Source organism: Eschrichtius robustus, chromosome 6 (assembly GCF_028021215.1).
Source record: "Eschrichtius robustus isolate mEscRob2 chromosome 6, mEscRob2.pri, whole genome shotgun sequence".
NCBI classification, from domain to species: Eukaryota; Metazoa; Chordata; class Mammalia; order Artiodactyla; family Eschrichtiidae; genus Eschrichtius; species Eschrichtius robustus.
Window position 1 is genome coordinate 114,816,197 of NC_090829.1, and position 16,453 is coordinate 114,832,649.

The window sequence follows — 16,453 nt, forward strand, 5'->3', positions numbered from 1 at the left end:
AATCATGAATATACACACACACTTACATCTATACACACACATAGTTTACATATTTATATTTACAAATATTTTACATCGTATACACATAGTTTACATATATGATCATGAATATATGAATTTATATGAGATCACATATATATCGCTCTCTGTATATGATTTTGTATTTTTCAAATATCAGAACTTCTGTTGCACATCTCTAAATTTTCATAAAATAATTGTATGGATTTATACCACAGCCACAGTATCCTGAAAACTGTTTGTTCTTAGATATTATCACATTCTGCTGAAAACTGTAGAAATTTAAACTTACTGAATTGTCTCTCTCAGGGATTTAACAAGTGTAAATAATCCACACGACAGCAATTAGGAAGTTAGCGTGCTTCTTCCTCACTCCAGATTCTGTAGAACTGGACATGGTCCAACCCAACCAAACAAAACAGCTTCACTAGTGTGATCAATGGAGAATTAACACAAAAAATACAAATCGACCTGAAAATACATTCTTTTTAATGACTATTATAGAAATGAAGACATTTTTGTTTCATTCTCCACAACAAAACAAAACAAAACAAAAAACAGTTTTACAGTTCCAACTATACCAGGAAACAAAGTCTCTGTACTTTAATTTTCCAATCACTGAATTAGCGAGTACTGCGCCATTGCTCCTAGGAGAAATGCAGGGTTAGGTTCCTGCAAGCCTCTGGTCACAACATTTTTGTCTGTCCATCCATACATAACCTTGTTTTATGTGTGTTTTTGTTTAAAGACACCATATTTAATTATGTTGATTCATTAACATTGAATTCACAGCCAACAGCATTGTAAGTTATATCTAATACACATATTTTCTCCATTAAGGCACATCACAGCCTTCTTGCCCTTGGGAACCCTAGACAGCCCTAAAGCACTACACTTGGGGGTCATTTTAAACAGGGAACTCACCAACATAAAGCAAAAAAAAAAAGAAAGAAAAAAAAGAGAGAGAGCGAACAACATGGCACTACAGGCCATGAAAAGGAGCTGAAACAAGAAGGTGGAGTGTTGTCTTGTTTGACCTCAGCTAGGATTGTATGCATCAGGTGACTCAAATTTTTTGCTTCTCTGCACATATCCATGAATGACCACGAAAGTGCTATGGGTATTGACTTTGGGTTACAACTTTTTTTTAGCAAGTAGGTGAATCTGCAGATATGGAATGTGCAAATAACCAGGATTGGCTGTATTTTAAAAAATTCATTTCCTAGGCTATATTAACAACATTCATTACTATTTTAGTCCACCAAAAATAGGAATAAAATGAAATAAGTCGATATAGTTTAACAAAAAAAAAACAAGGGATGCAACTGTGCCCCAAAGAGAAAGGCTGATTCTAACTGAGAAGAATGAAGCTTTCCTGACTTGCTGTGTTTGTTTTTGAGCTTAACAAGTGAGGAGTTTCTCAATCAAGAGGAGGGTTTTTTTGGACATTGAGACCACAGAGTGATGTGGACTAACATGAGAACTAATATGAAACACATGGTAGAGAGTGAGAGGAAGCTGGGAAGGCAAGTGTAAGCCAGATTATACAGGTACTTGAATGCCTTGTTTAGGTCCTCGTATTTTATTCTCTAGGCAATTAAAGAGCCATTTATTACTTTAAAGCAGGTGAATAACCAGAGAGTGATGCATATTATAATAAAGTAATTTTGGAAGCAATGTGAGGATGGAGAAAAAGGAGTAGATTTTAGAGATATTTTTAGAAGTAGAATAGAAATGAACTGGGGAACAGTTTGAGGTAGAAGAGAGAGAGAAATGTCAGGATGAATACAAGATACCTAGGAAACACAGGAAAAAGTGTCCAAGAGGAAGGTGGTAGGATTAGTTCAGTAAAAGAAGATACAAAGAAATCACGTTATATGAGCATCAACTTTCCTGAGTTCTGGTAAACAAGGCAGGTGGTGGAGAATGAACAAGAGAGAGGGGTAACATGAACACAATTTGTATAATGCATTAAGTTACTTCCCTTCTAATTAATAACCATATGCCCTGAGGTAAAAGAGAAAGTCATGAATGTTCCCCAGATCCATTTAGAGCTTCCTACACAGCTCTAGCAGAGGAGTAGAGGGACATTTTATTGTTTATTGACTATTTTATTTATTGTGTTTTTTCTTTCAGCATCCTAAATGCAAGCCATGTACTTTACAAAGTACTATGTACTTTATTTTGTGCTCAACTGAAGAAATAGTGATTATAATTTTAGAGGAAAAGTGGGTTATATTGGACTAATAATTTGATCTCCAATGTACCTCCCTCTGAAGGGATTTTCAAGAGTAATTTTTCACAGAGGTTAGCATATCATCTTTGGATTATTTGCAAGACCGTCCTTGAGTCATCCTTTAGAGATCATGTTGAGTTGGAGGGATAGAATATATCAAACACTTTTGGGGTTTACTAAATTAAACTATGTTAAATAGATTTCTTTATTGCATGACTTCTCAGAGCCTGTAATGAGCCAATTAAATTGTAATCCCTCAGAGAAAAAAATGTTATATATAGCAGTTCACACACATTTATGACAGGGAACTATTTTTTTTAAACAATACCTTCTTAACGTGGCCAGAAGTTTCAGATTTCAAAAGCAATTCAAAGTTGATACTTCACTAACTATACAAATAGTTTATTTGAATAACCTGAAGTCAGTCTAAGTGTGCTTATAATTTGTTTTAGCTATGACCAAGAAATGCCGTGTCCCGTGCCACCAGCCAGGATGTATTTGCAACAAGGAGAACTAGAAGAGGAGGAAGATGAGCGAGGCCCCACTCCCCCTGTGCGGGGAGCTGCTTCTTCTCCAGCTGCCGTGTCTTACAGCCATCAGTCCACTGCCACTCTGACCCCCTCTCCACAGGAAGAACTCCAGCCCATGTTACAGGATTGTCCAGAGGAGATCGGCCACATGCAGCACCAACCCGACAGGAGGTACATTGTTACCAGTCTTTACTGACAAATCAGATCATTTCCACTCCTAAGTGGCATTTACAGAATGCTATTACATGAAGCAATTTTCAGGTCACATGGGGCTTTTTTCCAGTATCATCACACAGTATGCCTTGGTAATTAGCATATCAAGTAATATTGTTGATCAGAACATTAGATTAATTGATCCCAGTGAACTTGCAACCATAAAATAATGTGCCTTAATTCTCACCCACTTATGATAATTGCATTCATAAACACGTGGAGATCATGTAGTAAATATATGGGTTGCTAATCTTGTAACATTTTATTGATGATGGGTGATTTTGTATTTTAGTTTTCTTTATGCATGGGCCTGTCACTTCTTTAGTCTGTGAAGAATAGATTTTTCTCCTTTTATTTTTATTTTTTTAACAAATTTTTTTTTTTTTTTGGCTGCGTAGGGTCTTCCTTGCAGCGCACGGGCTTCCCTCTAGTTGTGATGTGCGGGTTTTCTCTTCTCTAGTTGTGGCATGTGGGCTCCAGGGCACGTGGGCTCTGTAGTTTGCGGCATGCAGGCTCTCTAGTTGAGGCGCACCAGCTCAGTAGTTGTGGCACACAGGCTTAGTTGCCCCGAGGCATGTGGGATCTTAGTTCCCCAACCAGGGATCGAACCCTCATCCCCTGCATTGGAAGATGGATTCTTTGCCACTGGACCACCAGGGAAGTCCCTTTCCTGTCTTTTAAAATTAAGTCTGCAGAATGATTTGTCCTTTCATAGCTGTAATGTTACAGAAGAATGAATTTGGTATATTCATTTTGTGTTGGCTCAGGTACCTTTATTTTGATTGAATGTTAGGTTGCAGTCCTTTTGTCCAAGCTACTTAGTAGTGTGTGTTTGTGTGTGTGTGTGCATGTGTGTGTCTTAGACTTTCTTTAACCTATATATGTTCAGCATTGCTAACCAGTACATTTTTGTTTTGCACAAATCCTTCACTTGGCATTTCTACCACATAAAAGCTGTTACTGCATCATGTCAGCACTTCTCTCATTATTGATGATTTTGTTTGTACTATTTTATTGCCCTTGACACATTACATATATATTACTTTCTGTATTCCTAATATCATTTGAAACTGAATATATTATTTGCCCCAGAAGATCTCCTTCAATATTCTTGAATGAATAACGAATTCTGGTTTATGCTGCTTGAATTCTGTAGGTTAAAATAGAACTTGCAGTGTTTATTAACTATTCTATGAGTAAGAGGTTATTACCAAATTTAACTCACATACTCTCTAAAATGAAGGAAGTAGTTAAATTTTCTTCTGTGTGGCAAGGGGAAAGTTGGATTGCCAGACATTTAACTTTAGTATTATTAACCCATGGAACTTCATGAAGATTGAGAATAAATAAGGCATCTCTTTTCCCTATTAAGGTCACAACGATCTCTGCCACTCTTATTCGGAGAAAATGAGATGCTAATAGAGGCTGTTAGCCCTGAAATACCTCAACATTCTTTTCTCATTCTTTCAAATTACTTATTTCCTCACCATCCTCCTCTGTGTTACAAGTGGTACACCCAGTATCTTCTTCCTGGCCAGCTCTTCTTTTGTGTTCCTTATGTCATCCTCTTCACCTTTCTTGATCACGATCAAAAAGCAGCTTATCTATCTTGACTTTTCAGCCTCTTTCTCTTCATTCAATCCTTTCTCTTCACTGTTAACCCTACTGCTTTTTTTTTTTTTTATTGGAGTATAATTGCTTTACAGTGTTGTGTTAGTTTCTGCTGTACAATGCAGTGAATCAGCTATAAGTTTACATATACCCCCTCCCTCTTGGACCTCCCTCCCACCCACCCTCCCATCCCACCCATCTAGGTCATCACAGAGCACCGAGCTGAGCTTCCTGTGCTTTATAGCACGTTCCCGCTAGCTATCTATTTTACACATGGTAGTGTATATACCTTACTACTTTTTAAACTTTCCTTAGCCTCCCCTTCCCGTTATCCTGCTCTTTTTCTCTCCTACTCTGTAGGATTCTTTAATCACTTCTACCTTCCTAATTCTTTTTCACACCTCAGCCCTCTGTATGCTGGCTTATACCATTTTGCTTCCATCAGGCTTCGGAAGGTAACCTCTTAATCGTCAGTCTAAAGACTTCTCCGTCTTTATTACACTTATGCTTTCTGCAGTGATAACAATTTCCTGATTTCTTGTGAGAATTAAATGAAATCATGTATATAAAGTATCTAAAGCAGGGTAAGTGTTCAGCAAATATTAGTTCCCTACTGTCCTCACCCTTATGCTATCATCCGTACACTTGGTTCAAGTATTACTTATATTCTGATGGCTTTCGCATTGATTTAACCAGCCCACCCCTTTTTCTTGAGCACTACTATGATATTTTCACTTGGATATCTCCGACTACACATGTCTGAAATCAAATTCTTTCTCTTTGCACTTGACCTTTCAAACTTGTTCCTTTTCCTCCTTTATTGGCTATCTTGTTAGAATCATTAATCCTTATTTATTTGACCAACATATTAAAAATAAAAGAGCCAAGGGAATAGGCAAAAAAATCACAAAAAATTGTGATTTTGAAATCAGTGTAATTATCTTATAGTTTGATTTCTTCTGTTATCTTCCTACCATTCCCCAAAGTAAGTTATTCACCAAGTCCCTTCTTTTCTAACTCCAAAATATCTCTTGATTTTGTTCCTATGTTTCCATTCCTAGAATCCCAGGGCAGGCCCTCAGTCCCTGTCTCTTGAAATACTGCTACCTCCTTGACCTGATCACCACTTTTCTTCTCTCTCCCCTTTTGTGTCCACTCTCCATATTATCTTACTTTGCCCCCCGGTCTGGTAATATTACTCCCCATTCAGAGTCAGCTCTTACTGTTTAGCCCAGTAATGAAAGCCTTTTACAATCCTTTTTCCTTTACTTACCTCTTCCCTCCCAACCCCTCCACACACCCTCTTTTCTAATTAGTCTGTTTGAAATTCCCTGTTGTCTTAAACTCACCAACATCCAATCAGCAATGCCACTCTCCGGCCCACAGAGGGCTAGCAGGAGGGGCAGGCCTCTCTTGCCTTTCATGACTGTCACCAAAATCCTTAGTGCCCTCAGTAAGCACATGCGTCTTGGCACATGCTGTTTCTTTGATTGCCTGGCGAACACTTCTCATCTTTCCAAGTCCTGTTTAAATGCACCACCTGTGCAACTTTCTTCTTGTTGCCTGGCAAAAATCAACTAATCTTTCTCTTTACTCTTTACAATGGTCTGTTTACAGCTCTGCTGCCACACTAATCAGGTTTTCATGTTGCATTAGCATTGGCTGTTTGCATCTCTGTTTCCCTATTTAAATTAAAAGCTCTTTGAGAGCAGAACTCAGGTCCTACTCACGTCATTGAGTTCCACAAAGCCTTCTTCAGTAAGTATCTGATAAATGGAATCTGATACTAGAGGAGTTGACTTACTCCCTGCTGTTTTGGCGGGGGTGAACTCAAAGTGAACAGGTATAATTGGGAAATGCACTGGGTATCTGCACTCAAAATCCTCTTTGACTACATTCAGACTTTTTTTAAAAGGTATGACTTTCAGTCTATGAAGGTACAATATTAATAACACTGGGCACTAATATGAACTAGATGAAAGCCGATTAAACAAAAACCTATTACTGCTTTTTTATGCTGAAGGTATATTCTACATGTTTACCATAGAAATTTTTGAAAATACAGATAAACAAAATGAAAATACAAAAGTACCAATGATCTATGTTGTCAGAAATTGTCACCATTAAGAGCTCAGTAAAGATCTTTTCCATCCTTCATCTCTACATGTACTCACACTGCTTTGAATTTGTGATATGCCAATATAATTTGATAAGGTATTTTTTTCACTGAACAGTGAATTTTTCCATGCCAATTACAGTTTAGATACTCACGTTAAACAAATGTATACTGTGATTTATTTCAACAATTCCTTAATATTGGGCATTTAAGTCATGTCTACCTTTTTGATACTATATATAATGCTGTAATTCCCATCTCTAAGTCTTTGAGTCAAGCCTCTTCTCAAACCTTTAACCTATTTGGATGCCTACCCCATCAGTAGATGACTTCTGTTTCTCATCATCCTGCCACTCCCCTAATGATGCGCTCATTAAAGATAGACAGGTATTTCTCTACAGATTTCATTCTAGAGAATCAGACCCTTATATCCAAGGACCTGTTCCTGCAGATTTTTACGGCTTGAATATCTCTCAGAGCAATACATGTATCTCCAGCCATAAAGGCACTTCCCTACTTCTTACAGCCATTTTCTCTTGCCTGTATTACCGCAATGGTCCATAAGTGGTCTTTGTTGCCTTTAGCCTTGCCCTTTCTTCAATCGAATCTCCTTGCTGCAGACTGTGCAGAGGCATTTTCCTAAAATGCGACACGGATCAAGTCTCTCCACTGCTTAAAATCTCTCAATGACTTCTCATTTCCCTTAGAATAAAGGCAAGATTCCTTAATGTAGCAATCAAGGCCCTTTGCGACCTGACCCCTGCATGCCTTCCTTTGCCTACCCATTGCCACTCCCCTGCTCACTGCTCCTGTTGCCTTTACTCTAAGTTTCTTCCAGTTCCTGGAATGACCAGTGCTCTTGATCTTGGGTGACCTCAGCCTGCAGAGGCTTGAAGAAGGATTTCAGTTCCCCGGCCAGAGACTGAAGTCAGGCCGCAGCAGTGAGAACACTGAATCCTAGCCACTAGACCACCAGGGACCAGTGGCCAGTGGCAAGGCCAGTGACAAATAAATTTCCACAAAGAGACAGAAAAGTAGTGAAACAAGTAAAGTGTTTATTAGGGGAAAAAAGAGTATGTGTGAATAGGCACACACAGGCGGGCTCAGAGAGAGAGTTGCACCCTCGTGGTAGTTTGAATCTCTTACATGGGGCATTTCTTCCAGGTTTCCTTTGGCCAATCATCTTGCTTTGCCTGGCTCTGAGTCAGTATTTGGTTTATTTCAGGGTCCTCCCATGTGTGCGTGCGCATCTCTTAGCCAAGATGGATTCCAGCGAAGAGGCCTGTGGGTAGGTTGACATCACTTACTATGGGATGGCGCCCCCCTCCTTTTTTGTCCTTCAGGGAGCCTTTCTGTGTGTGTGTAGTCGGGAAGCTCGCCTTGACTTGGAGAATGAGGAATATGTGGTCTCTTTGTCTCTCATCTGGGCAGGGCTCAGCTTCTCCTCCCTCCTGCTATTGTCTTCATCTTGGTGTATCTGTCCGCAGGGGACAAACTCCAGGTGCTCAGCCTGGGGCCCATCTATCTCCTGCCTCACTCTCACCCATTTTGAGGTCTTAGCACTTGCCTTCTCATCTTCCTGGGACACCATTATCCTCTCTCTTTTTTGGAGCTAACACTTACATATCCTTTAGATCCAAGATTAAATAGCAGATGCTCTCATTAGAATCTTTCCCTGATGTCCCAGCTCTGAGATTGGAGCCAATTCTATGTGTTCCCACCTTGCCCTAGATATCTTCTGTCATGGAGCTTTGTGAATACTGCATTATCATTGCGTATTTAATTAATTGTCTCCCCCGCTAGACTATAAGTCCCGTCAGGCAAGGAACATATCTACTTTATTTAGCTGAATTTCTAGCATAGTCCCTAAGTTCCTGTTTCTATTGCTGCCTACAAACTACACTAAAACGTAATCACCTAAAACCATTTTGTTTTACTCACAATTCCATGAGTCAGGAATTCTGAAAGGATTCACCTGGGCGATTCATCGCCAACCCACATGGCTTCCTCTGGTCGTTGGGGCTGTGAGATCAACTTTGAAGTGAGTTTCTTCACTTATATGCCTGACGTTTCAGTGCTCTGTGACCTCTCTCTGTCTCCTCATGGAGTCTTATCCTCCAGCGGCTCTCCACCACAGCCCAGGCTTCTCATAACATGGCGATCTCAGCAGAGTGGCACTTCTTACATGGCAGGGAAAGGAAGTTGCCAGGCCAGTTGAGAGCTACACTCAGAACTGGCACAGTCTCACTTCTGCCGCATTCTATGGTCAGAGCGGTCACAGGGTCCACCCAGATTCAGGAACTTATAACTAAACTCCTTCTCTCGTTGGGGGGATGGCAAGTTCTCATCCCAGAAGAGCATTGTGGATGGAAGATATTGTTATGGACATTTTTGCAAAATACAGTCTTCCACGGACAGATACATAGTTAGCTTTATTAAGTATGAGTGTCTTAAAATTGAATCCTTCCATGTCTTAAAGTATAAACTGTAAACCATTCCCTAAGCCCTTGTCCTTGTGATCCCTTTGGTCTCAGAACCTAAAAGTTTCTTCACCGTAGTTAGTACACAGTCAATCTTTAAAGAATGAATACATTTTTTACTTTTATGTTTATTGATTAGAGGCATTATAAACAGTGTAATGTATATGAATAAGAAATTACTGAGCTAAAACCATTATAACTTTGCAATATTTAACTAGATAAGTATTTCACACTTGCCTTATTATGGATATTGCAATTTTGGCATTCTAATTAACTTCTGAGATATTCCATTTTTTGTCCAAAACTAGATAAACTAGATGACCAGCATAATAGGAATCTTTCTTCTCTCTTTTCAGACAATAACTATGAAAATAATAAAATTAAATGTATTTACATATACTGTTTTCAAAAGTGTCTGGTGCTATTGAGTTTACTGTAGTTGATATTTAGTTAAAAACAAATCTCTTGAAAAGTAAAAGTAAATTTTATGTATGGAACAGGAAATTTATAGGTATTTTATTACTATAGATGAACTGAGTATGATATAATTGGAAGGAAAAGAAAGAAGGCCAAGAAAACTTAAATATTTTGTCTGTTTACAAACCGGTTAATGATTAACTATACAAAGTATTGAAACTATACCAGTTTTAGAAAAAAATCTCAAAGGTATGTATTTTCCCCCTTCCATCTTTTGCCTGGTAAATGCTATGTGGTAAACTATATAAATACCTGCTTTCATAAATTAATGGAATTTTTCCCTTCTTCTCTTGATCATGCTTATGAAGGCATCATTTTTGCAGGAGCCTAGAGTGTTGTGATTCGCAGCCATATACTTGTACATTATTTCAGAAGACATTGAAACCCCTCAGGGGGAAAAATTGAGAAGGTTGAGGTTCATTTGTGGCAAGTCCCATTTGAGTGCAGCAACATCTTGAAATAGCTTTTTGTTTTCAAATAGAATATATTACATATTTCAAACCGTACAGGTTTATCACATGTTCCCTGGGCTTGCCTTATTTACAGATGGTTTGAATAAATTTTTCTGTCTTTCCTCAGCATTTGCACAGGGTGATAGTAGTTAAAAGCCAGCCCTCATTTAACATGAAGATGTGTTTGCTTCACAGAATGTGAATTATCCAAATACAACAATGCTAGCATCCTTTCATTGTGAAGTTGGCTGTCTTAACATCCCTTCATTGATGGTCAGAATAGTCCCTTTTGTGCTGAAAAGTCTTACATGTATTTAAAAAAGAAGTTTCTTGTACTTTGGATGTGCCTGCTGACAAAGACTGTAAATTGACTTTTAAGTATCGTATTTTATTGCAATCCAAATTAAATAAAGGTTTTCATCCTGGGTGTGTTACACACTCCATATTGAAACAATTATCCATCTTAATCTCTTAAATAACTTCAGCTTTGGCATATTCTTCATGTTTCTTCTAGTGCCACACACAGATGCATTAGAAACGACCCAGAAATGAAAAATAACACATTATACTGAAGAACTGTGTATGTGTGTATATACACACACACAGTGTATATATATTACATATGTATATATATGTGTATGTGTGTATATTTGTGTGTAATAACACCATTCTTGGAGGAAAGGCCATGGCCTTGGAAATGGAATGTGGGATTCAATTCTAAATTTGATACATACTAGTTGTGGGAACTTTGGCAAGGTCCTTCATTTCAATGTCCTCTGAATTTCAATCTCCTCATCTGTTAAAATAATAATAAAATAAGTACCCTGGAAAGTTCTTGGGAAAATTAAATGAGTTAACATTGTAAAATACTTAGCTGCAAAGTAGGTGCTCAATAAATTAGCTAACTGTAGTATTTTAGTAATCATTCATTTTTAATGCTTTCCATTTGTGTTAATAAAATATGTTTATTGAAGTGTCTCAATTCATTGGGATAAAAAACACAACACTTTTTTCTTCAAACAACTGCCATGCCACCCTAACCACTGTGCTATATTGAACTTCTGTTTCCCTCTCTATAGCAGGTCCCTAAGTTAGATCTTGACCAGATCCTATATGGTTTTTTTTGTTTGCTTTCTTTTAATTTAAGACCCGGTCCTGTTAATTTTAAAACCATAATCATGCATTTCCAGATTTTTTGCAGATGATTGCACATACCTGTGGCCATGGTGGCATGGAGTAATGGGCGTGTTCTGTTTTTAATCATCACTTCCTTCCTCGCTCTTCCCAGTGCATTCTCCCAAGTGCTAAAGCAAGGAAAAGGGCACATAAAAAGAGCAAAGTAGATGAGGATCCGGTCTTCTCTTTGGTTAGCCCGATGGACTGTTCTGTCTCATCTTGCTCTATAAGTATCACAGGAATGGTGAGGGAAGGGGGCTGGCACCAACTTCCTCCACTGATGAAGGACTCAATCCTGGACAGCATCGATAGGCATTTGTAGTCCTTGAACAATTTAGCCACATCTTCAGGTGGCCTACCAGTCAGTGGCATTCATGCCATATCTCTCCTAGTCTCCCAAGCCATAGGGTCACCAGATTACACTAGATCCTAATGTCACTTACCCTCCAACACTAGTGCTTAGGTTGGCAGGCTTATTTGGAATCTATCCTCTTCTCAGGAGCACAGAATTTGAAGAGGTGTTGTCATGACTCCTCTTCCAAATGATATTCCCCTTATGTCATCATTTTAACCTTGCTTAGAGAGCACTGGGACTGTTGAGCACATCGCTAACTAGTCCTCCAAGTGGAAATCACTATATGTGTCCCTTTTTTCAGGCACTTTCCTAATTAGGAGTTAATCTCTTGGCATTCTCCAGCCTTGGGAATAGCTTATTTCCACAAACCTTGCTTTCCACTAATGTCCAAATGCTGTCTACCTTCTCAGTCATCTTATATTCACTGTGTGTGATGGTGTTGCAGGGTAGGAGAAGGACTGCTTTTCCCTGATGTTCCCCAGATCTGTGGAGAGGTGGTTGAAACCAGTTATTGGTAACTGTGAACTTAAATTGTAGGATACTGCTTTATTTTGTCCTGAACTTTGGCCCTTAACTGCCAGAGCATCAAGAAAAATACCTGTAAGCATTTTGTTAAACAGGTGGAATAATGGTAAAAGCAATATACTTGCAATTAGCTAATAATCTTTATAAGTAAGTAATTTGGAGAAAAACTGCTCTTGGCTCTTAGACCTTTTTAATAGACTAAAATCTAAAGGAAATTGTGTCATATGCTCAATGCATAATTTTTTAATCCTATAAAAATTCTACTCTCTATAGTCAAAATGAATGAGTCCATTTGCTTTCAATGGTGGGAATGGCAATGAAGGAAAGGGAAAGGAACATGTTTCTATGTTTATGGAGCAGCCTGTTTCAGGACTGATGTCTGCTGTCTTTGGTCATAATAAGCTGTCAATAATATTCTATACACTTTAAGACACATACATAGGTGTCAATTTTGAAATAGGTATTACTTACCCCTGTTTTAACTGAACGTAATCCAAAAGATAAAAACATAAGGAGACTTATAGATAGATGAGTATATTTCTATTAAGCTTGAATCAAAAGGTAGCCCAGCGTGCTTAAAAGTACCTCTGGTTTTTTGTTTTTGTTTTTGTTTTTGTTTTTAAACATCTTTATTGAAGTATAATTGCTTCACAATGGTGTGTTAGTTTCTGCTTTATAACAAAGTGAATCAGCTACAGATATACACACGTTCCCATATCTCCTCCCTCCCGCATCTCCCTCCCTCCCACCCTCCCCATCCCACCCCCCCAGGCGGTCACAAAGCACCATGCTGATCTCCCTGTGCTATGCGGCTGCTTCCCACTAGCTATCTATTTTACATTTGTACCTCTGGTTTTGAGGTAAATTTCTTACAACTCAGAATAAAACCTGCACATGCTCTGATTTCCCGTTGTTTTTCCTGAACAAATTAGCTCCACGGAAGCAAAGACTTGTGAATTTCTTGGTTAATTTATGCTTTTGTGTCCTAAGTAATGAGCTAAGCCATACCTGTTTATTCATTTTCCTGCAGACGGCAGCCGGTGAGCCCTCCTCCACCTCCAAGGCCGATTTCCCCACCCCATACTTACGGCTACATTTCAGGACCCCTCGTCTCAGATATGGATACGGATGCGCCAGAAGAGGAAGAAGACGAAGCCGACATGGAAGTAGCCAAGATGCAGACCAGAAGGCTTTTGTTACGCGGGCTTGAGCAGACCCCTGCCTCCAGTGTCGGGGACCTGGAGAGCTCTGTCACTGGGTCCATGATCAATGGCTGGGGCTCAGCCTCAGAGGAGGACAACATTTCCAGCGGACGCTCCAGTGTTAGTTCTTCTGACGGCTCCTTTTTCACCGATGCCGATTTTGCCCAGGCGGTGGCAGCAGCAGCAGAGTACGCTGGTCTCAAAGTGGCGCGGCGCCAAATGCAGGATGCTGCTGGTAAGTCGTCCGCTTTTCTCCAAGCTGGAAAAGAAAATTCGATGTGCATTTGTCAGTTGCTGATTATCGCCATAATCTTATGTCCTATATGAAATGCAACTATTATTACTCTTTTTTTTTTTTTTTTGGCTGCCTAAGGAAACCAAGGTCCAAGATGACGATGTAGCTTGCTTATTCCCTTTTTCATAGCAGGCTTTTTAAATCTTCTATTTTATTTTTATTTAATAAATCCTATGTAATGTGAGTGAAGCTACCTGAAAAGTCTTCATTTTAAAGATAGTCTTAGCAAATATATGTACAATTTCTTTTGGAATGTATATGGTCAATTAAATGAGGTTTGTGTTATATGGGTTTTTTTAAGATGTAAAAAGTCACCAAACTGAAATTCATTGAGGTGGTTCTCTCATCCCATTTAATTAGAAAGTGTCTAGGGGAAATAGATAAACGTCTGGAGGGGACACTCAACCATTGGAAACTGGGCTGTTTCTCCTTAACCCCCATTCTCTTCATGCCCTCTCAATTAGAACACTAATTTAATTGAGAAGATATAAAGATGTTTGTATATACACACATTTCCAGGCATAGGTATGTTCCACACTTAAAGTATACATTGTTAATCTAATAATTTGGAGAGCAAGTTAATCCAAACGCGTATATATTTTTTCCATCTATTTTCCCTTTTCATTGCCAGTAGCCTGTTTTTAATTACTATATATCCATTCTTATGTTTTAACCCATTTTTACTTATCTCCCACTCCCAACTCTGTTTAGAAAGTAAATTGTATGAGAAAGAAAAAAAAATTAATTTAAATCATACATTTATCCCATGATTTTCATTTCTGTAGAATGGAATATGTACATATATACATTCATACACATGTTGAGTGTATGTGTATATTTCTGGTAACCAAGAAAATATGAATAGAATAAAAATAATGTGGACAACAAGAAAGAGAGCTATTTCTGAGGAAGACTATCACAACAAATCAATAATTGCTATTTTGTTGTTTTATTTTTCTTAGTTTAATAAGTATCACATTGGTAGTTTTCCATGTTCTCTTCAGATATTGGATTGGTCATTATTTCTTACCAGTGTAGAATATATTCAGAGAAAATTTAACTCACATCATAAAGTTTTCTTTTCCTATATATTATTTATCAAGAATGTGTTGCAGGAAAAAAAGTGTCTAATATCTCTCAAACTATTATCATAGAATGCATACTTATTTCAGCCAGCCCTATACTTTATGATATTCAACCAAATTTCCTTTTTCTCCCCTAGTTGCTTCTGGGTATAATAAAATAAGTATGCAAACATATCTATCGTTCCTAATAAATAAATAACATTTAACTTTATATATAGCTTTTGTTTCTCCTTATTTTTTAATCTTCTGTAAAAAAAAAAATATAAGTGAAATTAAGCATCTCAAACGACTGCTTTCAGATTGCATTAAGCGTGTGTTTCAGTTCATTAACTCAACAAGACATAGAAATAATGTTGAAAATTCATCTGCGAACGACCTTATGCCTCAGGGTCTATGAGCGGTAGATGGCCTTACACAATAGAATGAGTAATGGATTCAGTCTCAGCCCTAATTCTCTCTTTTCATGGATATGTAACTTTAATTGTAATAGTCTCCATCATAGCTAAAAAGAGTTTGGTTTAATATTTTATTGTACTGTAATTTAGTGGCTCTTCTGGTTTTCATTTGGTTCATAATTATAATGAACTAAACAGGCATTGGACTCTGCCTATTAAAATGTTCTTTTCAGGAAAGGGTGCTGCTTATCATATGACTTGAAATTAATATGAATGAATAATCCAATCACATTGCTTCTCACTTGGCCGCATTAATGTCTTTTATTTAGTATGCTTCCGTTAGCACATTTAAATGTGTTGATTTTACTATATGTGGCTTCTTCTGTTTATAGCCAAAACACATATTGTCTAGGTCTCTCTGAGGTTTCTTGTAGTACAACAGAAAGTTCCGTATTTGAATCTCTGGAATTTCAAGGAACCAAAATAACAAATGTCAAGTGTAAGGCCAATAGATCTCCACTGCCATTATGGATTAAATATTTTGTGCTGTTGTAATATGTCTCTGTAAGAAAAAGCCAGAGAATTGGAGAGCACCGCAGTGCACCATGTCTGATTAGCAGATTCATTGATCACCTGTGAATATTGTCCCTCTAAAATCAAATAACTGAAAACAACTACCTATACCATCACCAAAAAACATAAAAGTCTCTGGAGGGGTCGCTTTAAATATCCATAGCCAGCAAATAAATATCTTGTGAGAGAAAAGGGGTGTGAGTAATTTTTGGCAGGTCTAAATATGTGAGCTAGCTTAATTCCAGGCCACCTTAAGAGAACATACCTGAGAATGTATTAAGATACTAGAAATCTGTCTTCAAAGAATAGCACAAACATATTTGATTAAAGTAAGGGATGTATTTTGCACTATTCATTCTTAGAACATGAATTTCTTAAGGGCTCTGGCTATTCCTTTTGAGAAAGCAACAGACATTGGATATATTATGTAAAAATTTAATTAACATTTTTGTTTAACCATAACACTTTAGTGAAGGTAGATGCAACAGTCAAAATGCTTTTCTTTAATAAATAGGTATCAGAATAAAAGTACCATGGTTTAAAAAAAAGAGCCTGAAAATGCTTTTAGGGTATTTTTTCCAGTGGATAGCTCAAGCAGAATAAGAAGAATCCTAGCAATCCTTGTTTGCTAGAATAGTTTATTTAAGCTTTTTTTTTTAAATTAGGGATGTTTCTAGTTTTAGTGTTTTATTTTGATTATTACTGTTAAATTAA

The 16,453-nt window shown here is 37.8% G+C and overlaps 1 protein-coding gene across 1 annotated transcript in view; it reads left to right on the plus strand.

Moving 5' to 3' along the window:
* The window catches only part of ROBO1 (roundabout guidance receptor 1), a 385,969-nt gene that overhangs the window by 352,051 nt on the left and 17,465 nt on the right, over positions 1 to 16,453 (plus strand). The window contains exons 24-25 of the mRNA XM_068546911.1: positions 2,707 to 2,955; positions 13,220 to 13,626. Of these exons, the coding sequence (XP_068403012.1) occupies positions 2,707 to 2,955; positions 13,220 to 13,626 (656 nt within the window). The remainder of the gene's footprint in view (positions 1 to 2,706; positions 2,956 to 13,219; positions 13,627 to 16,453) is intronic.